The 22,808-nt window shown below is 37.9% G+C and overlaps 2 protein-coding genes across 2 annotated transcripts; both read right to left on the reverse strand.

The window, feature by feature from the left end:
• Positions 1–79: 79 nt before the first annotated feature.
• Positions 80–6,523, reverse strand: LOC124309477 (peroxisomal hydratase-dehydrogenase-epimerase-like). Its single transcript, XM_046773143.1, has 13 exons — positions 6,394–6,523; positions 6,138–6,276; positions 5,773–5,899; positions 5,256–5,362; positions 5,007–5,180; positions 4,766–4,920; positions 4,414–4,558; positions 3,727–3,885; positions 3,038–3,164; positions 2,851–2,957; positions 2,579–2,752; positions 1,071–1,225; positions 80–909 (listed from the first exon to the last, which is right to left on the reverse strand). Exons 2-13 carry the CDS (start codon positions 6,228–6,230, stop codon positions 768–770), a joined length of 1,665 nt encoding a protein of 554 aa, XP_046629099.1. The 5' UTR covers positions 6,231–6,276; positions 6,394–6,523; the 3' UTR covers positions 80–767.
• A 692-nt stretch (positions 6,524–7,215) lies between these two features.
• Positions 7,216–21,454, reverse strand: LOC124309478 (uncharacterized). The gene is made up of 19 exons (XM_046773144.1): positions 21,198–21,454; positions 20,856–20,982; positions 20,591–20,697; positions 20,084–20,257; positions 19,223–19,401; positions 16,190–16,289; positions 15,854–15,980; positions 15,526–15,632; positions 15,203–15,376; positions 14,970–15,124; positions 14,624–14,768; positions 14,379–14,475; positions 9,908–9,982; positions 8,939–9,036; positions 8,603–8,729; positions 8,275–8,381; positions 7,952–8,125; positions 7,713–7,867; positions 7,216–7,511 (listed from the first exon to the last, which is right to left on the reverse strand). Exons 1-19 carry the CDS (start codon positions 21,288–21,290, stop codon positions 7,364–7,366), a joined length of 2,469 nt encoding a protein of 822 aa, XP_046629100.1. The 5' UTR covers positions 21,291–21,454; the 3' UTR covers positions 7,216–7,363.
• Positions 21,455–22,808: the final 1,354 nt, after the last annotated feature.

Consider the following 22,808-nt stretch of genomic DNA (forward strand, 5'->3'; position numbering starts at 1 on the left):
TTCAAATGACTTGGAAACATATTTTGCGGTAGAGCAAAGGATTGGATTGATGGTCGAAGAGGTAGAATTAATAATTATAATCGGTTTAAAGTAGCGTTTATTCAAGAGTTTATTCAATGCAAGTCAGATCAGAAAAAAAAATTGATTGTCGCAGCGTAGATTTGAACAAAGCGATGGTAATTTGCGAAATTGTTATTTAAAACTAGTAAAAGAGGCACAATATTTTTACACGAAAATGTCTGGTCACGAAATTAATTATATTATTGTACAACAAATTCCATGTCGTGTTAAAGAATCAATGATTGCGATAGATTTTTCGAAAATAAGTCTTGGTTCAAACTGTTTTATCACAATTAGTTGTAATACAAGAAGAAAGAGATAAAGATCAAAGAAAAATAAATTTTTCTAGTAATAAAGATAACTATTGAAATGTTAGAACAGTGGGAGTAAGTAAAGAAAACTATTCAACGGATAATTAAAACGAAATTTGATGATATATTCTTCAACACAGAGATCGTTGAAGATTTGAAAGAAACTAGTGATTTCGATAATTTGGAAAGCAATAATAGCGAAAGAAATTGCTCAGAGAAAACAAACAATGTGCCTTGTAAAAACATTATCGATGACATTGTTCATAATGGATGAAAATATTGAATGTGATGAAGATGATATTTTCGATCGTTTATCATAAAACGGGTTGAAAAAAATCTAAAAAACTATAGAGGCGTTATCCCATCAAGTTTCGTCGACGAATATCAATATTAGCGTTACTTCCTGGAAGAGGCAATCAATTCGAATCTGTCGGGAATGAAAACTTCCGTAACCGGTTTTCCACCCTCCGAAATCCATACACTGCCACTTTTTCCTCTTCGGATGATCTCCACCAAAGCCTTTCCGACTACTTCCGGCCTGAAAAACGAAAAGTTTTTCCCAAATCAATCAGCGATCCGATCCTCCGCAGTTAAACATCGACACTGATATAATTTTACGCGTGAGAATGCGTGCACAATAAACGCTCATTGTCGGTGATCCGTCCGATTGTCAATCGTAAAAAACAGAGCTTCACTAACTTGTGCAATGGAAATTTCCTGTATCCATCTATGGCCAATTTCGGATCCACATAAGACCCCAAACCATTACCAGCCCCCGCAGCCAAAGCTGTGTCCGTAACTCCGGGACACATTGCCAGCACTGTGACACCCGTTTTCTCGTAGTGATAGGGTAACTGAAACGGTATCAGAGTCGGTGCTTGGAAGAAGAATTTCAGATTATTTTACGTGAAAGAAAATTTGTCACCGTCAAAGTTTGAGAGCGGAAAGTAAAATGAGACTGTCGCTTGGCGGGGGTAAGAAATCAGAAAAATCGAAAATCAGAATGGCCAGAATTCCGAATTTAATAAACTCGAATAAGAAATGTGAGAGAACGGATACTGTCAGAAATTTTAAGTTCCAAATGGTGCCCGATAAAAAGTTGCAGCTTACCCAAAATGTATTTAGTAGATGACTTTATTATCCGAACCCACTTGCTTCGGAAAACGTTAATCCAAGAATTCAGAGATGCAGAATTTAATAACGTATAGAGTCAATATTCCACAGAATGAATTTGTAGAAAGTTTCATATTCTCAAATGTCCAAATATTATAAAAATAAAAGTTAAAATCCAGAATGTTGAAGGGTCATTATTCAGAATCGTACGATTCATAAAGATCGGTATTCCGAAAGTAACCGTATGGATGACTCACCACCAGAATTTCACATTCCGAGTCTATCCAACTGATCTATTTTTACTTGGAAAATGTGTTGTATACAGAATCAAACAAATTCGTTACTCGATGCTTAACAAAGAAGAAAGAACGCGATGCAAACGGACAACTTTGAGTCGAAGTTGTTGGGTTGGGCCTTTAGAGTGTGGCCGACGATGTGCCTGACTCTTCTCATATATTGCGACTCTTCATTCCGACGATTCTGATGTACCGCAATTCTATATTCCGAGCCTTCTACGAGATCACTACTCGGTGTTCTAACCGTTCTGATTCTTGATCGTTCACATTTATGAATTCGAATAGATGAAAATTCTACTTTACGATCCATCCGAAGGTTATTTATTTGTGAATAGAAAGTTCTCGTCTCTTGAGCACCCGATGTAAGAATGTATGCAGATGAATGTTTACATGTTGGAATCTTACGCTTCCGATGGGAAGCACACGTAAGACGGTCGAAGCCGTCAAATTTTATTTGTTATTTTTTTTTTTTTGTTTGCGAGCAATCGCATTTGCCTCAGTCTGCCAACGGACTTTCGGAATTTTCACCAGTTGTATATTCTAAATTCTACAACTTCAAATTTCGATGCTTTTATATTCTATTTCTATTATTTCTGGCTTAGTGAAGAGTCATCACTTTGTTCTTTCGTGATTGCGAGTTTTCGATGTATTTATGTTCGGAATTCTGACCATTCTGACTTTTGTTTTCTCCGATTTTTTACCCACACCGACTGTCACTGTCATGTTCGAATTGTGAAAGTGCGTTTGATTGTTTCACATTGGTTATTGGGATGGTGAAATGTTCTTCGCGAATCTTACTCCGAACGATCGACTCAGGCCAATGACCGCAAACTTGGTCGCATCATAAATTGGGAACCATTCGACTGGATCCAGTCCAAATATGGAAGCTGTGTTTACGATAATCCCACCCTTTCCACCCTGATCCTTGCCCATGTACTGGAGGCCCAGCATCGTCCCCTTCACCACGGCGGTCTGAATGAATAACGATAGAAAATAGTTACTTGATCAGCAGGCATGGACTGATTGATGATCGTTGCTTTTTACGTGGCATTGAATTTTTAGCCACTCACCACATTGATGTCGATCATCAGTTTCCATTTTTTTTCATTTAGTATGCCAGCGTTGTTGATCACGATGTCTAGTCCACCGAACTCCTTGACAGTCCTCGCGAAAGCGGCTTGGAAAAAATTTCACAGACAGATGTAACGATTAGTAGATTTAAACCCGTGTGTACATTGTTGGTTTGTTATTGCTCACCTTCGAATTCATTGTCGTTTGTAACGTCACAAACGATGAAAATTACACGCGCATTTCGAAATTCACCGTTCAATTTATCCGCTGTCTCTGCTCCTGACGAAGTTGGCAAATCCAGGATGGCCAAATGCTGTTACCAGTGGAAATGTGTTGTGAATTACAAAATTGTTTACACAAACTCGTTTCTACGTTCATGTTCACGTGCAGAGAGAAAGGAAAAGTGAAATATAACCTTAACGAGTCAATGTTATTTATTATACAGTATAACTATAGCTTATATCAGAAAAATTACTCGTTAGTACTTGAAATTGTGTACTTGGAACGAAAAATATTATTATTCAATGTTTGTCAAAAGAACAATTCATACCGAAAAAAGTAGGCGATAGTTTGTTCTATAACACCGTTTGAGAAAATTATAAAAACATATAAAAAATTCTTCAATTTCGAGGGCTGAAAATTGTATAAAAGCACGGAAAGTATTATATCTTTGTATGGTCATCATCGGATTCCTTGACCTTGAAAATACTCAAAACACATACTTTCAAAAGTAAATGTTCACCTGATAAACCAAAAACATTGAATCACCTTACGACGCCATTCGGCGATTTTTGGCAGTTAAATAGTTCAAATCCATATTCAGTAGATTGATAGTGATAACTCGTCAATAAGTCTTGAACCGAATAAATACTTACCTTAACTCCGTTACGCAGAAGTTCTTTGGCATATTCGAAACCAATACCCATCGCACCACCGGTGAGCAGAACAACTTTGTTGGTAAAATCCATTTCTAAACAAATGTATATCCACTTTGGAAGTTTTTGTCGAGAATTCTTTCTAACCACGAGAAAGACTTAACGGATACTAAACAGTATCACAACCATCAGCCAATTATATAAGATAGCGAAATTGTTGCTGTTGAACAGAAGCGTTATCGACACGAAATTTACACGATACCCTTCGACCTGTGAACGCTTGGCGAATTATGCAACACTGTGAAGGGTAAAAGATCGTGTATCTGATGACAGAATGACTTAATATATTTTTTACAAAAAGAGAAAATTGATTTTATGTTATTTTATGTAACGCGTATTCGTTGTTTTTTTTTCTCTTAATCGTTCGGTTATTCAATATCATTCGATGCGCTTGTAGAAGCCCCACAAAACTAACGATGAAGAGATAATCAAAATCTTGCGTTCGACTGAATAAAAATTTGACGTCCCCCCCCCCAAATGAACCGAACCATTGCAGCTGGATTCTTCAAAGCACCCGTTAATATTTTTGGAGAAACGCGGCAGCGAGAATGGAAGTGAAACAAGAATATCCAAAAGTACGAATAAACGCAGGTCTTCATCGCAGGTGTTTAGTGAATAGATTAATTATTGCTGCTTCCTCGACGAAGCCGTCAGAGTGAAACGGTCAGGGATGAAAACTTCGGAGACGAGTTCTCCGGCCTCCGAAATCCATACACCGCCACTCTGTCCTCTTGATATTATGTCCACCAAGGCCTTCGCGACGTCCTCGGGCCTGAGCAGTGAAAGAAGTCGAAAATCAATGGATGCGATACCAGTTGAGAAAACAATTACAGTGTGTAACAGTAAGTCTTTGGCAAGTATGAAGGAAAGCAGGTTCAATCTTCCTTTACACCGCACGTCACCGATAAATGTCTTATTCTTAAAGTCACGATCAATAATGCTTCTAATACTCATTCTGACAGGGTGAAGCTTCGCCTACTTTTGAATCGACTGGCTTTTGGTGTCGTTCATAGCCACTTCAGCGTCCACGAATGGACCCAGACAGTCACCGGCTTCCCTTAAGAACCTTGTGTCTGTGAATGACGGGCAAATCGTCAGAACTTTGACACACGTCTTGTCGTAATAATACGGTAACTGCAACAAGCGTGAAACGACAGTCTTCACCTCAAGCGCATGAACTTTTGTTGGAGTTCGCGCAACATTTACGTGACGAATCTTACCCCGAAAGATCGACTCAGCCCAACAACCCCGTGTTTCGTTGCCGCGTAAACCGGAGACCAGGGTGATGGTTCAAGGCCGTAGATGGAAGCGGTGTTGACAATAACGCCACCCTTGCCACCCTTGTCCTTTCCCATGTGCTGCAAACCCAGCATCGTACCTCTTACAACGGCGGTCTGAACAGAATATCACGAAATGAATTTAACATTGAGTAACAAAATACTGCAGAGAATTTTAGATACATTACATACCAGATTAACATCGATCGCCAGGTCGTATCGCCATTCGTTCACTATACCAGCGTTGTTGATCACTATGTCCAGTCCACCTAGTTCCTTTATGACCTCGACGAACGCAGCTACTTTCCAAAATTTAACAAATTTTATATTCATTGAAAACTGCTGCCGGATTCGTGTTTCGTGTATTGAAAATTTCATTGGACAAGGGAAAGTCTACATGTTAATAACCGACTCCGGGGCTGCACTAAGTTGCGAATGATTTTAAGAAACTGATGCGATAGAAGTTTATTAGTGACCCAACTTCATCGGTTTTTTCAACATTTTACCATTGGTTCGTTTTATTTTTAATACAAGTGATCAGCTTCTCGAATTAAAATGTGTTTCATCAAGATGGTTCATCTTTTTGCATCCCCTGGGGTCTTGAAAAAGTCTGTGCCCCTGGCTTTTGATTTCCGAGGGATTTCATCTCACTCAATTTCATTCCGTTAGTCGCGAATATTTATTTCAGTGTTACACGCTGTTCTATCACCTTTGAATTCGCTGTCCTTCGTCACGTCGCAGATAACGAAGATAGCCCGCCCATCACCGAATTCGACGTTCAATTTATTCGCCGATTCTTGACCCGGAGACGTTGCTAAATCCAAGATAGCTAGATGCTAAGCGTGGATCCAGGGAACGTGAAACATTAAACAACAGTCACCAACCGACCAATCGTATCTGCTTTATCTATACATCGACGGATTGCAAATTGTCGACGTCATGTATGTACATACGTGCAAATTAGTTTAATTTCACCGAGTTGTCGCTGACCGATAACGAGCAATATTATTATATCACGTGACTAAAATTGCAAGGGTATAAACTGCTGAGCTTCTTTGCATTTTCAATACTTACCGCAGCTCCATTTCGTAACAGTTCCGTTCCGTAGGCAAAACCTATTCCTATGGCTCCTCCTGTGACTAGTGCAATTTTGTTTTTTATCTGCATATCTTCTGACAAAAATGATCCTTTTTTTCGCGTAAAACGTCAAATCCTGTTGTATATGAATATCACGTTCAGAAGATACAAGAATCGCGCTAAAAGTTTGTAAACAAGGCGTCGTGCCGGAATCCTTTAAATCCATCTACAAAGTTACTTGTTCTTTACGTACCTTTATAATTTTAAATTGCGGGAATAAATTACTGCCTTCACTCGCCGATTCCAACTGCGTTCTAATCGGGCAATTCGCTGTGAAGATATTATCGAATTTGCAGTGTTCGTACACTCCAACTTTATCAGCTATTGCTCGCATTACTTTTTGATAAGATATGGAACATTGAAAATGCCTGCTCATTATGTTTAAATGCTAGTATAAACTGGACATCCAGTTATGGTAATCTATACGCGTCTTATAAATTGATATATTAGATGATGAAAATACAATATTTCGATCACCTCTCAAAATGGAATGGCTGGTATGAATTGATACTATATGCCGCACTACCCAGGACTTTTCATACATTTCAAATCCTGTCCATGCAGAAGTAACATATTGCTCCTTACGATTTAAGTCGGATGAGAAGAAGGAAGCGTGAGTGAGTCCAGAAAGTAGATAAGACTGCTGGATCGAGGTTCTGGGAATTAGGGCCGATAGTCAGGTGTGCACAGTATGTGCGAGGGATTGCTCATAATTAGTGAAGAGGCGAAACGAAGAGGCTTACAGATAAGAGGGACGGAGAAAGAGCTCCGAGTGCGAAATGGCGATGAGCACGCGGCGTAGAACTACACGGACTCAATATTGAATATCAAGCATCGCGCTTGGATCAAGAGAAATGCGAAGAGTGATAGGACGCTGTATGCATCCGCAAAATTCGCACGCCACTTGACAATCGTCTTTACCCTCATGCCGGAACGAACTGATGCTATGTAATTTTTCATACATTTTATAGCGATTACTCAGTTCCCGGTTAATATCTCTGCTTAATATCTCGTGAAACTGTGAAGTAATTTATTGAAGAGCCTTGAACATTTCCAGATACCTGACAGCAAAAATTTGAGTCAAACTACAATGTGCAACGGTACAATAAAGACGCGCAAGAGTAACGCAGGTTTTTACTTCACGCGTCGAACGAAAACACGAGTCAAGGCTGCTTCCTCGACGAGGCCACGAGGGTGAAACGGTCAGGGATGAAAATCTCCACTACCGGCTCTCCGGCCTCCGAAATCCATACACTGCCGCTGTTTCCTCTTGATATTATATCCACCAACGCCTTGCCAACGTTCTCCGGCCTGAGAATGGAAAAATATCGAGAATCACTTGGCGCGATCTCATTTTTGAGCGTGACTGCTAATTCTTCGGTAACTAAGACATGCTGTTAAGTCGTCTAAAGACACGTTTCTGTGCTGATATACAAATTTTATTCAACAGTCGTATTTAATCATGCTTGTGATTGATTACGATTCCTTCGAACGGAGTGAGGTTTCACTTACTTCTGAAGTGACTGATTCTTGATGTCATTCATAGCCGCTTCCTTGTCCACGAAAGGACCCGTACAGTCACCGATTTCATTTAATAACTTTGTGTCCGTGAACGACGGGCACATCGCCAGCACTTTAACCCCCGTCTTTTCGTAGTGGTACGGTAACTGCAACAAGCGCAAACCGACAATTTTCACTTGCTATGCATAAAATAGTTCAGCTTTATGTAACATTTATGTAGTGAATCTTACCCCGAAAGATCGACTCAAGCCAACAACCCCGTGTTTGGTCGCCCCGTAAACTGGCAGCCAAGGCCCCGGGTCGAGACCATAGATAGAAGCGGTGTTGACTATAACGCCACCCTTGCCACCCTTGTCCTTTCCCATGTGCTGCAAACCCAGTATCGTCCCTCTTACCACGGCGGTCTGAAAAGAATGTGATTAAATTGCAACCATTTTTCGCGTTCCACCGGGAATCGCACTATTCAACCGAGTATCGCTGTTTAATTGGATATTTGAGTCGGTCACATACGACGTTAAATGACAAATTACTGCCCAGAGTGTGAAGTACTTACGAGATTAATATTAATCGTCAGATCGTATTGCGATTCGTTCACTATGCCAGCGTTGTTTATAACAATATCGAGTCCACCCAGTTCCTCGATCACCTTGACGAACGCAGCTTGATTCCAAGACGTAACGGAGTTTAGATTAATTGAAATTTGATGCCAAATTCGTGTTTCATGTATTACGAAAATCATCACGCGAGGAAAAGTCAACGTTTCAATATAATTTTACAACATCTGGATTATAGCCAAAGGCAATTTTCAAGGGATGCGAAATCGTTCGGTTTCATTCTTACCGTCGTGCAAAGTTATCTTACAATAGACGCAGATACGTCACCTTTGAATTCGATGTCCTTCGTCACGTCGCATTCGATGAAGATAGCTCGCCCATCGCCGAATTCGACGTTCAATTTATTCGCTGCTTCTAGACCCGGAGACGTTGCTAAATCCAGGATGGCCACGTGCTGCACGCGAGGGAGGGTGAAAAATGAAACAATCTTCATCAACCGCCACTTTTTATATCCGCTCGATCCGTGCACCGACAGATTTCGAATTCTCCAAATCGTGTTTGGTCGATTTAATTTTTTCGGATCGTAGCGAGGAATATTGAAATATGACTCTAATTAATATTGGAGCTAATATTCGTTCGCTCCCCTTTATTTTCACAACTTACCGCAGCTCCGTTTCGCAAGAGTTCCGTTGCGTAGGCGAAGCCTATTCCTCTGGCTCCTCCTGTGACTAGTGCAATTTTCTTTTCTACCTGCATGTCCTCTGCCAAAATTGACGTTCGTTCGGGGTTAAATTTCTCCAGAAAAGTTACGATCAAAGCGATATTCGGTAAAATATTGAAAAGAATTGCGCCAAAAGTCAAGATATGTGAACCAAGCGTTAAATCGAAATCCTCGGGTACGTTCTCGAAATTACTTGTTCCTTACTTGGATTTCAAGTTAGAAGTCCAGGGAGAAAATGATTGCGTTCACTCTCCGCTTCCAACTATATTTTAATCGGACAATTCAATTGAAAGATATTATCTAAGCATACGCTTCAGTGTTATCATAATCGATAAGTCTAATAGCTATTAGTCTAATTACTTGTTGACAAGATATGCAACATTATAAATTACTACTCGTTATGTTTATTGAATAATGGACAGGCCCGGATCACCCTTTCGACACCAGTGTTAATTTTTGAAACACGGTTCCCACTGTCAATTGAATGTTAAAAAATTTCAAAAAAATTCTTGAATACAAAAAAGTATATTTATTTCAAAGTCCAATAGGTTTTGGATCGAAATCTTTCGCCGATTCGGGTCAAAATAATTCTTCAAGTTAGCTGCATTGAGAACTTGGCAAATTTTCTTTAAAAAATTGTAACTTTTATACTGTAAATAATTTTGGAAAAGGAACCAACGAGATCTTACACTTGAAATTAAGTACTGTGATGAAAAAAATAGGATTCAACTATAACCTCTAACAGGACCTTAATTTCCAAGGCTGAAGTTAAACATATTTTTCAAGAGGCAAATCGGTGTAAAAATATCAGTTCTTCTTACTGTTTTAAGATTTTATCAGAAGAAGCATATAAACTTGAAGAATTATTACAAAATATACAGTTTTCCGATCACTCTAAAATTCTTTTCCACCTTCCACTGTGACTGTGGAGACTTGACTGCTACCGAATAAAAATTTACGTCGTTCCCACCCTGGACACTTGAGTTCTAGTTAATATATTGAATTGCTCATTGCTCTCGCAACGAACGACCGGTCGAGGTCTAACTATGGCACGTGTATTTGAAAGGTTCGGTTTTTTTTTAGAAGGATGTACGAAAGTGCGCAGTTGCTTCATTTGACAGTTATGAAGGATGGAAATTTCCGCTTGGCACTAAAATATACTAGTCTGGTCGAGAAGTGAGTTCACTGAGAAAAATCGTTAGAATGGTCTTAAAAATATGGCGATTGGTGCATTGGATTCAGAATTTAAAATGATGAAACCGGTATTTTTTAATTAATCCGCCATTAAAAATTTCAATAGTTATAAACAAAAAACGAAAAGAAAAAAAGGGAGTCTCCGTTTTATAGCTATAATTTCAAAAATATAAAAGATAAATGAACTTTGAAAAAAGATCCTAAAAGAGGAGGAAATTTCCGATGGAAAAGTCCGTACTCTCGGAATTCTAGCTTTATTATTTATAATTTTAATTTAACGTTGAAAATAGGGCTCCGCGCGGCCGTTTCGGTGCCTAGGCGTCACCACCTAGCGAAGCATGCAACACGAAACAATTTTTTTATAACATTCAATATTAATTTAAAAATTTGAATAAATTATAGTGTTATCTAGACATTTGAAAGAATGTAGTCTTACCAAAAAAAAATTTTTAACTCGATTTTCGTTTAAGTTATTTCATTGTTAATTAACTAATTTTTCGTAGACTTGACTTTTCATAAAATCACTTGGGAAAGTTTAAAAAATGGGTCTATAAATTTTTTTTCTCTTGTGAGCTCTTCTTATATAAATAATAAACAAGATTCAGTGGTAAAAGTTTATAAAAGTTTTTTCATTTGTTTATAATGATTTTTCAAAGTTATCAAAAATGGAAAAATCCGGCTAATGTTATGAAAAAAATTTTTTTTCATAAATCTTAAATTTTGGTCGTTTTTAAATTAATATGTTGCGTTTATTAGCTTGGCTGAAAATTTTTTAACGTGTATTGTTTAAAAATTCATTATAAACAAACAGACAAGTTGAATATTTTTGAAAAATTTTTTTTTTGGTCATTTTATTGTCTTAGTGAAATAATGATTTTACATTTTTGAAATTATAGCTATAAAACGGAGACTCCCTTTTTTTCTTTTCGTTTTTTGTTTATAATTATTGAAACTTTCAATGGCGGATTAATTAAAAAATACCGGTTTCATCATTTTAAATTCTGAATCCAATGCACCAATCGCCATATTTTTAAGACCATTCTAACGATTTTTCTCAGTGAACTCACTTCTCGACCAGACTATACGCAGTGCGGGCGGAGGATGAGCCGTAAAGCTGAAAATTCTATAGCCTTGGGCCTTAGAAATTTTCGGCCATTTGATTTTCAAAATCGGATTTTTCCGAGTAACACCTAGATTTTCAAAAATCGAGTAGATCCGGTACCGAAGAAATTCCTGCGTAACGTTCGAGAACTTTGTACGCATGTGAACAAAATATCGCGAACGAACAATTTTGTCCTCACTCGATTACGTTATCGATGCAGAACTGAATCCACAGCTTTGGTATAAATTGGCCATGTAGTTGGGTTGGGGTCAAAATCTCCAAGGAAAAAAAATCCGAAATTTTCGAGACACGATTTTTAAAACAACGAATGATCAGCTCAACGAAGTTGGGATTTTCGACAAACCACCCGGTAGAATAACTGTTTTCCCGAAATCTCATTTAATCAAGCGGTCTTTGATCCGAATAAATATTTACAGAACAGTCGGCATTCCGAATGACCAAAGCACAGGATGTGGAGGTACGGGAAAATGAAAGTTACGAAATTAGAAATTGAGAACGGCTGATGCTTCGAACAGCCGCCGAACCGAAAAAATTGGTCGCCGACGATCAAAGTTCAGAAGGAGCAAAATTACGATCGGCAAAATTCAGAAGGGCCAGAAAGCCGAATGCCTGAAATACGGTTGTCATAGTTTAAGGGGTTAGGTGGGTTTCAAAAGCTCAAAATAGGTACATTTTTATGAATTTTTTTTTATTTAATCAACAGAATATTTCATTCCATCAATTTAACACATAAAAGATACATATTTTATAAGTAGTTTGTGAAATTTTCATTGAAAAATATTGAAAATTAAGGCGTGGACACGTCGTCTGCTATGACCCCTCAAAAAAAAGTTCTCTCGGCGTAGTCAGGATAACTCATGACAGATTCGTCTGAAATGCAAAAACCAAAAATTTTCTATTAGTAGATGTTTAAAACTCGTGCTTGGACGAAGGAAAAAAAAATTACATTTTTGGCGGCGTTGAAAACAAAAAACCCTTATTTTGAGTAAAATTTGCACCCTTCATGGCCTTGAAAAATTACTTGGAATAGAAAAAAAAAAAAATTCCTTCGTTCAAGCACGAGATAATGTTATTTTGAAGAAGTGTGCAAAATTTGAAAGAGATCGGTTCATAAGTTTTCGAGAAATCGTGACTACCGATTTCAAAAATGTAGTTTCGAGAAAAACGCGATTGAAGATTTACATTCAAATAACATGTAAATAATCGTACTTACACCGTATAATGATGCAAACCCACGTTTTTTCCACGTGCCATCACCCGGCACGGTAACATCTGTCGTATCTTCAACATTATTTTCATCACACGTTAATTTTTTTTCTTGATTTGCAGCAGACAACAAAATTGATTCGGCAACAGTTATGACGCACTCATGTATTTTATCAATATAAAAATTGTACGTTGATGCATTCAAGAATGAGGAACTTATATCCATCAAACCACAGAATTTTTTACATCCGGCAAGTCCTAAGCCTAGTATTCGCATCACAAAAATAAACGAACAATAGCTAAGCAGCTGCCTCGATATACCTGCCTCCATATACCTGCGTCACGCTCGGTTATAGCCTGATGGGTGAAACATCCAAAGGCTATATCTCTTGGAATATGACTCGGATCGTTTTAAAATTTTAAAGGAATATTCTCAACATATTCAATTATAAGATAAGCAAAAAAAAAAAATTCGATTTTTTGAAATTTTGAAACCCACCTAACCCCTTAAGGGGCCGTCCATTTATTACGTAAGACGTTTTTTGGGGGCGGGGGGGGCAACATTTCTTACTTAGTCTTACTTGGGGGCGATGGGAATCCGAAGACATCTTACGTAACATTTTTCTTTTATTTTTAATTTGAAATCAGCTCCACACGCAAGAATTACTTTTAATGTATTACCCTCTGTGATTCTTATAAGTTTTCTCGATAACGTTATCATTGACGCCAGGATGGATGCGACAGAATTACGATTTTTAAGATCACTTTAAATATTTCCGGTATTTATTCAATCTTACGTAAGATTTCCAGGAGAGGGGCTACCCAAGTCTTACGATTTCTCACTGGAGGGTCAGGGGGGGGGGGGGGGGTCAATAATGAGCAAAAATAGTCTTACGTAATAAATGGACGGCTCCTTACGTAAACTTATCGGACACGTGTAGCGTCGCAGAGAAAGTATGTGCTTCTGACATCATCCTACCTTTCGGCATTCTGGCCATTCTGTCTTTGGCAGGTTTCGCGATTTCGATCCTTCGAGTCTTTGGTCCGTCGTTACCGATAAATTCGTATTCGCAAATTTTTGACAAAGGTGCGAATCTGTCACTTGAAAAGTCGACTTTTTAAAGCTTCGATATTTTGGCCTTCGTGATCTTGACCATTCTCAGAAAAAAAAAAAGATTTCGGTACAAATTTATTTACACATTTTTGCGTTCTCAATTATTATTTTTCTTCAAGTCTTCTCTTTGTATTTATGGTCTTTCAACGTGTTTAAGTGTCGGTAGATCGACTTTCAGGATTTCCTCCCGTCGAATTTTTGGTCTTTCACATTTTTGTACCCTACCCATGTAGTTATAGTCATCGATTGGTGTCTTCTGAATTGATATATTACCATTCTTGTACGTGATAAAAATACAACATTTCTATCACCTCTCAAAGAGAAACGGCTGGAATGAATTGATACTGTACCCAGGACATTTTAAATGCTTCAAATCCCATCCATGTGGAAGTAACATATTGCTCCTTACGATTTAAGTCGGATGAGAAGAAGGAAGCGTGAGTGAGTCCATAAAGTAGATAAGATTGCTGGATCGAGGTTCTGGGAATCAGGGCCGATAGTCAGGTGTGCACAGTATGTGCGAGGGATTGCTCATAATTAGTGAAGAGGCGAAACGAAGAGGCTTACAGATAAGAGGGACGGAGAAAGAGCTCCGAGTGCGAAATGGTGATGAGCACGCGGCGTAGAACTACACGGACTCAATATTGAATATCAAGCATCGCGCTTGGATCAAGAGAAATACGAAGAGTGATAGGACGCTGTATGCATCCGCAAAATTCGCACGCCACTTGACAATCGTCTTTACCCTCATGCCGGAACGAACTGATGCTACGTAATTTTTCATACATTTTATAGCGATTACTCAGTTCCCGGTTAATATCTCTGCTTAATATCTCGTGAAACTGTGAAGTAATTTATTGAAGAGCCTCGAACATTTCCAGATACCTGGCAGCAAAAATTTAAGTCAAACTATAATGTGCAACGGTACAATAAAGACGCGCAAGAGTAACGCAGGTTTTTACTTCACGCGTCGAACGAAAACACGAGTCAAGGCTGCTTCCTCGACGAGGCCACGAGGGTGAAACGGTCAGGGATGAAAATCTCCACTACCGGCTCTCCGGCCTCCGAAATCCATACACTGCCGCTGTTTCCTCTTGATATTATATCCACCAAAGCCTTGCCAACGTTCTCCGGCCTGAGAATGGAAAAATGTCGAAAATCACTTGGCGCGATCTCATTTTTGAGCGTGACTGCTAATTCTTCGGTAACTAAGACATGCTGTTAAGTCGTCTAAAGACACGTTTCTGTGCTGATATACAAATTTTATTCAACAGTCGTATTCAATCATGCTTGTGATTGATTATGATTTATTCGAACGGAGTAAAGTTTCACCTACTTTTGAAATGACTGACCCTTGACGGCATTCATAGCCGCTTCCTTGTCCACAAAAGGACTTAGATTGTCACCGACTTCAGCTAATAATCTTGTGTTTGTGAATGACGGGCATATCGTCATTACTCTGACACCCGTCTTTTCGTAATGATACGGTGACTGCAACAAGCGCAAACCAAAAATTTTCACTTTCTGTGCGTAAAATAGTTCATGTAACATTTCTTTGGTGAATCTTACCCCGAAAGATCGACTCAGGCCGACAACCCCGTGTTTGGTGGCTACATAAACTGGCAGCCAAGGCTCCGGATCGAGACCATAGATAGAAGAGGTGTTGACTATAACGCCACCCTTGCCACCCTTGTCCTTTCCCATGTGCTGCAAACCCAGTATCGTCCCTCTTACCACGGCGGTCTGAAAAGAATGTGATTAAATTGCAACCATTTTTCGCGTACCACCGGAAATCGCACTATTCAACCGAGTATCGCTGTTTAATTGGATATTTGAGTCGGTCACATACGACGTTAAATGACAAATTACTGCCCAGAGTGTGAAGTACTTACGAGATTAATATTAATCGTCAGATCGTATTGCGATTCGTTCGCTATGCCAGCGTTGTTTATAACAATATCGAGTCCACCCAGTTCCTCGATCACGTTGTCAAACGCAGCTTGATTCCAAAACGTAACGGAGTTTAGATTAATTGAAATTTGATGCCAAATTCGTGTTTCATATATTACGAAAATCATCACGCGAGGAAAAGTCAACGTTTCAATATAATTTTACAACATCTGGATTATAGCCAAAGGCAATTTTCAAGGGATACGAAATCGTTCGGTTTCATTCTTACCGTCGTGCAAAGTTATCTTACAATAGACGCAGATACGTCACCTTTGAATTCGATGTCCTTCGTCACGTCGCATTCGATGAAGATAGCTCGCCCATCGCCGAATTCGACGTTCAATTTATTCGCTGCTTCTAGACCCGGAGACGTTGCTAAATCCAGGATGGCCACGTGCTGCACGCGAGGGAGGGTGAAAAATGAAACAATCTTCATCAACCGCCACTTTTTATATCCGCTCGATCCGTGCACCGACAGATTTCGAATTCTCCAAATCGTATTTGGTCGATTTAATTTTTTCGGATCGTAGCGAGGAATATTGAAATATGACTCTAATTAATATTGGAGGTGATATTTGTTCGCCCCCCTTTATTTTCACAACTTACCGCAGCTCCGTTTCGCAAGTGTTCCGTTGCGTAGGCGAAGCCTATTCCTCTGGCTCCCCCTGTGACTAGTGCAATTTTCTTTTCTACCTGCATGTCTCCTCTGGCAAAATTGAAAATGTAAAGACCGATAAGACACTTATTGCTTTCATAAAATTATCGCTCTGACTCACAGTCGTCTTTAGCGTAACCCGGAAATTAACCGATATTTTGTATGCATTTGGTAGCGATACCGCTAGAGATTCAATTACTGAGTTCCCCATTAATATTTGTGTTCAAAATCTGATAAGACTGTGAAGTATTTTATTGAAAAACTACAAATATTCGTTGGATAAATGGAAGTAAAGATTCGAGTAAACCTATAATGTGCAAGAATACAAGAAATACGTACCAAAGCAACACTTCTTTTTACGAGGTATGTGCGGTCTTGCTTGGACAAAAGTGCAATAACAAATTCTCGAGTAATTCAGACAAGCTGTCGAGTTATCGAGAGACACGCTTCTGCGCAGCTTGTTATCGAAATACCTTTGTGTTTATTAAAGAACAGTCAGGAATTGCTGACATTCCGTCATTGTGTTGATATCAGAAATTATCATTGAATATATAAACCATGCAAGACCTAAATTACGACGCGAATCGAAGTTCCAAAGTTTGAAAGTCCGATAAACCACTCGGAGTTTCGAACAATCACAATTTTAACCGTTCTCAAATCCGACCAGTCAATTCAATGGTCTGTCTAAACTTTGACCAGCATCACCGATTCGTGCCTACCACACAATTTCTGAAGGATTGAAATTTGCTCGATTATTCGTTTCATGTTTCGAGTCATGAAGAATTATTTATAATTTACAGTTTCCATCAACTCTTTGTTGACACACTTGATGACAAAAGGGGAGCAGAGGAGTCAAAAACCTTGAAAAATTCGATTACGTAATTTATGGACACTTTCAATAACGGAAAACGTTTTTTTCCACTCAGTATCAGCTCGCAGCGGCTGTACTTCCTGAACTGCTATGCTTTTTATCAAGAAATAACAATGGATAAGCTTCAAGGTTTATGGAATATGTTCAAACAGTTATGAAGTCAAAATCCAATGAGCTTCTTATACTTGGAAAAAAGAAAACTTAAATATTGCAGCTCGTGAAAAAAAGTTTTACTAAAAAATCACCATTTTTTCAAACATTCAAAAACTATTTCATTCTGTATCGCTTGAATTATCATGTGATGAGATATGAAGCATTAAAAATACCAGAATGACGCGTTTGTTTATGCAATATATCCTTATTTCGGGGTCAGAACAATTTTCATTCGAACCCCCCCCCCCCCCCCCCCTTTCCCCAGATCTCTTCCAAATCATTAAAAAAAAATATGTGCAAGGTTTCAAGCTTCTACTTCAACTGAAACACGTGCTTCTAAGCTTCGAAAGTTTTAAATGTAAAATACATGTAGTTTTTATGATAAGTTATTATTTTTTGTATGACTGCCGTATAAATTAAGAAACCGATTCGAAAGTTGGCAGAGTTGTTGCTTATAATGGTAGGGACAAGCCCTGAAAATTTCAAATTTTTATAATTATTCTTCCCTTACATATAAGCTTAGGAAAAGTGATGCTATTAAGCTTATATATATTAAAAGAAATATATCATAAAATTATAATGAAATTTTGAAAATTTCTAGGTTCATTCCTATCATTATAACAAACAACTATGTCAAGTTTCTTTGGAACAGAGCCACAAAATGAAAATTCAAATGAAAATTTTCCCGACCCCCAAATAAGCACCACCACTGCAATTCCACATGAAGATTTTTGTTACAGTTAGGTCATGGTAGGATTATACTTCGTAACTCTTCTTCAAGATGAAAAGTAGTCAAGGTTTAAAATAAAGCAAATAAATCATTTGATATTTATCAGAACGCAGATTAATAAAGAACGTGAGACGCGATCACAGACGAAAAATCAATCGTTTTCTATCTGACGTACCAAAATAGCTATTCAATTTCGATATTTTATCGCATTGCTTGACGACGCTAATAAACATCGACACATTTTTTAAATTTCTCTTAGATTGTTAGTCCTACGAATGTAATTTCGATATACTATGAGAACGAGATGCTTCATGATGCTTTTTTGACCTTGTCCAAGAGAATTACAAAATTCCAAAACCTGTGCTAGGCCTGGTATGAAACAGTCTAGAACTGTGATTAGTTTCGGATTTTCTTCTGATACCACGGATACATTATCATCAAGCTCCTCAGATGAATCCGTTTAACAATAGCATCATACCCTTATAGAAACGTGAAGATAGACAAAGCAAGGTTATCGTAACCTTCGATTTCAAGGAAAACGAATAGCTAATAGTCAGTCAAAAATCATGTTCATTAATTCGTAAAAGTAGATACAAAGTAGCTTGAAAATATATTTAACCATTACACAGTATTATGAAAATTTTACATTTCACTCTCAATAATATACGTATATCGGTATGTGTTTCAAAAGTCTGGCAATTGCCGATAGCTTATGGTAAAAATTGTACAGCAATAAAACATTAACAGGTGATGGTCATGGTAAAAAAAAAAAAAACAAAAACAGATTTCCTCGCATGGATGGTACGTAGAAATATTAAATCAGTGCTGCTTTGTCGAAGATGCTTCTCGGTGTAAATTCACGAACCGGATCTCCACCCTCGGCGAGCCAGATACTGCCACTCTTTCCATTTCGAATAACATACACGAACGCCTTTGCAACGTTCTCTGGCCTGAGGAAAAAAATAAGAAGTGTGAAAACGAAACCTGTTAATCTCATCGGCGTGAAACGTCACAGTTTGCAATCTTGCGTAACGTTTATTCATTTTTCTAATTTTGTTGTATTTTTCGTCTCACTTGTATTTCAAGATAAAACCTTCTTCGAGAACGTTAGAGTTGTTTTCGCGGTTGTCAAAAAAGCTTAAAAATGTTAACATAGTTTACGAACGGTCCCTTTGTAATACATATGATGTAAGATGACAAGGATCAAAACATCTTGTTCGTATCGCTTACATCGCTGTTGTGCATACTAACTTTTGCATTAGGCCGTTGTTGATTTCGTTCAGAGCAGCTTTCGCGTCTTCGAATAATAACAGACGGCTATCATCAGCCTCGATCAATAACTGAGTCTCTGTGAACGAAGGACACATTGTGATGACCCTAACGCCCGTCTTATCATAGTGATATGATAGCTGCAAGAACAGTAAACAACGGTTTGAGTTAAGACATATAGCTTCGGAAAGGTAAACCTTTCTTACCATATCGGAACAATCTCTTGAAACTTAAAAATAAACCGCGCATGCGCGAGTTTTATCGGCTATTCGTGCAGGCTGGCCATTCCGAGTTTTCAGCTGTCAACTTTGCTTCTGGCGAAGATGCAGTTGATACGAATTTTCGAGGTTAGAATCTCAAATAATTGAGGCAGTGACTCGGAAAGGTTTTGAGACATTTGTTACTGGGTCGGAAAGTTGACTCTTCAAAGAACGGTCGGAATTTAATGCTTATGCTTTTTGAAAATTCAAACGTACACATTTTCTGTACGTTGGCCCGCCTGCATCGCAGACAAGAATATCGCTGCGCGAAGATTTCGCCGACCAATGAGAACAAATCATTTGGTGCGTGCGCAATTGATTTTAAAGTTTCAAGGGATTGTCCCGGTGTATTCCGGGCCCTTTCCCAATGATTGACCTTTTCTGATACATAAAATTACGAAAAAATAAATTTGTAATGTTTAAACATATATCTAGCAATTGGTTTCAGGCATCGAGATATTTATAATTTGTGACGTAAATTTATAATTTTGGAGAATAAAATGATTAATAATTGGGTCTGAAGGTGTCGATAACTGTTACACTTAATTCATTTGAATCTTACTCCGTAAGATCGACTCAGGCCTACGACACCGGCTTTGGCCGCGGCGTAAGCTGGCGACCAGGCGACAGGATCGACACCGTATGTTGAAGAGGTGTTCACAATAACGCCACCCTTGCCTCCCTTGTCCTTTCCCATGTATTGCAAAGCCAGCATCGTTCCCCTCACGACTGCGATCTGAGAGGATCAAAAAGCGAACGATCATGCTTCGATCCTGAGCCAGTAATTAGGTTATTTCTAGAGCTCAGATAGATATGTATGTAAAATTAAAAAATAGGACTGAAAAAACTAGAATATGAAAAATAGAAACTGTATTTTCTAGTTCCAAACATCATACTTTACGTAGAAAACCAAATAAGGAATGAAAATGATTTAAATAAGAAATATATATTTAGATATTAATTAAAATTACATAACTTACTGCAAACTGCGACTAATATGGATGGCCCATTTGCTTGAAGAATAGTCGAGTTGGACGTTACGAAATACGTAACAGAATTCAATACTCACTAGATTTATGTCGATCGTCAATTCCCATTTTGATTCGTTCAGTATACCAGCGTTGTTGATCACTATGTCGAGTCCACCGAATTCGTTTACGGTCTTGGCGAATGCGGCTGGAATGAAATTTCGATGAAGTGAGTAGTTATCGAAGTGTCTGTAATTACTCAAGTTAAGAAATATTCCTCCATATTTCAATCGAATCTCTTTACAAATAATTCTCTAAACACTTTAATTCCACGTGATTCCAGCGTGATAAACTACGTGGCCTCACCTTCGAGTTCGTTGGCTTTCGTAACGTCACAGCTGACGAAGATTGCCCGTCCTTTGCCAAATTCTGCGTTTAATTTATCAGCCAATTCCTCACCTGGAGATGACGCCAGATCGAGAATGGCCACGTGCTATACGTTAGGCAACACACATTGTAAGAAATGAAACATTTGTCAAAAATTTCAACGATTAGAATCGTTGGATTGGAGCGTAAAAAAAAAAGAATGGGACTAAAGTATAAAATGCGAGGACGATTTGCAGATTTCAGGTACAATATATTATTACGATTATGAATGGATAGAGAAATAGGGACAATGAATTGTTACAAGAATGACGATATACGTACTTTGAGTCCATTACGCAAAAGTTCTTTAGCAGATTGAAAGCCGATTCCACCTGCACCTCCGGTAATCAGTGCGACTTTGTTTGCAAAATCCATTTTCAACCCAAGTATATAATATACTGCGCGTAGAATTTAACACTATCTTAATATAAAATATATATTAGATTTCATGCAGGATTATTCTAATCGCAATAATATCTGCTACCACGGCAAGTTCTGTTCGTAAACTGTAAAACTGTTTGTCACTGCAAAGTGTTCTTGGTATCAGTCATAGTTTGAATTGCAATTCACAGATATCCCCAATCATAAAACTTAGAATATCATAATCTGAGTTCACGTGTTCCTCTTGACCCAACTCCAAGAATACTTTTATCAGGTCAACGTTCGCGATTCTCAATCAGAACGTACTACTGATACTCTACGACCCTGTTTGCGTCATCCGATAAAAACTCACGATAACATAAAAATATTCCATTCTGAGGCTGAGGATAAATTAAGAGCACTTGACAAAAAAAAAACACTTTTTAATCCGAAACTCGGAGCTACTCACAATCAGAGTGGAATTGTGCCCTGAATTGCCTATAATTAGGGGTCCATATCAGTGGAATTTAAACGATGGCGAAAATGGAGAGGAATACCTATATATTTGTACTTTATTTTGAAGACACCGAATGAGTATAAAGTAGTAGACGATGTATTATTATTATTTATTATTATTTTAATAAAAATTTTCAGACTTTCCTCTATAGTTTGGCTCTAGTTTAGCAATAGGAATGCCATTAAAGCAGGGAAGTACCATTTCGTGCGCATTGACAACGAGTGTGAATGTCATATTTTATTGCCGGTACCATTGTCTGCTATTATCTATTGGGCAAGCAAAATATTATGACAAAATTTTGCTGCCCGTGAAAATCCTACCAACGGGTATTTTGCCAAAAACAATCGATGCATTGTTTGCTTAATGATCAAACAATAATCGTTCATAATCGATTAAATTGACCAAGAATATATCTGATTGTGCGATCATTTCGATAATTTTTTGTGAGTTTCTCTATTATGGTCTCAGTCGCCTTTGATCGGCTTCGTTTAGTTGCATTCAGTCAAAGCGTAAATTTGACATAATCTAGTCACCTTTGATATATATTATTATTACGAACGACTTGAATGATTAATTCAATTATGAAATGAATTTCGTGAATTATTTTACAATTCAAATGAGTATGGCCGCCACCATTTACGCTAAAAATTCGATTTCTATTGTCATGAATAATAATCGATTAATCAAGTGATGAAAATAATCGATTATAATCGAAGATCAATTGTTTCTCGCGACTAGCGATGGCCACTGAACTAAAAATAATCGATGCATCGATTAATCGAGTCCAAAAAAAAAAAAGAATCGAACATGAATCGATTGAATTGGTAAAAATGAATCGAATAATCGATTGTTTTTTATTTTTTTTACAAGGTGAAAAATTTCGAACACTTCAGTATGTAGTCTTAATAGCGGAATAATTTTTTAATAATTTATAATTTCATGATTTCATGCATAATATTTTTCAATTCCAGGTGAAAATATACATTTATCTTTCATTTATTATATAAAATAGTTAC

This window comes from Neodiprion virginianus, chromosome 7, assembly GCF_021901495.1.
Source record: "Neodiprion virginianus isolate iyNeoVirg1 chromosome 7, iyNeoVirg1.1, whole genome shotgun sequence".
Taxonomy (NCBI): Eukaryota; Metazoa; Arthropoda; class Insecta; order Hymenoptera; family Diprionidae; genus Neodiprion; species Neodiprion virginianus.

Coding starts and splice junctions, on each gene's coding strand:
- LOC124309477 (XM_046773143.1), bottom strand. CDS start 6,230: ATGCAGATAAAAAACAAAATTGCACTAGTCACAGGAGGAGCCATAGGA. Junction 3,165..3,726: donor TTCTGCGTAACGGAGTTAAG/GTAAGTATTTAT, acceptor CACTGGTAACAG/CATTTGGCCATCCTGGATTT. Junction 2,958..3,037: donor AAACGACAATGAATTCGAAG/GTGAGCAATAAC, acceptor ATTTTTTCCAAG/CCGCTTTCGCGAGGACTGTC.
- LOC124309478 (XM_046773144.1), bottom strand. CDS start 21,290: ATGGATTTTGCAAACAAAGTCGCACTGATTACCGGAGGTGCAGGTGGA. Junction 15,125..15,202: donor GCCTGAGTCGATCTTTCGGG/GTAAGATTCACC, acceptor CGCTTGTTGCAG/TCACCGTATCATTACGAAAA. Junction 14,769..14,969: donor AAGGGTCAGTCATTTCAAAA/GTAGGTGAAACT, acceptor TTCCATTCTCAG/GCCGGAGAACGTTGGCAAGG.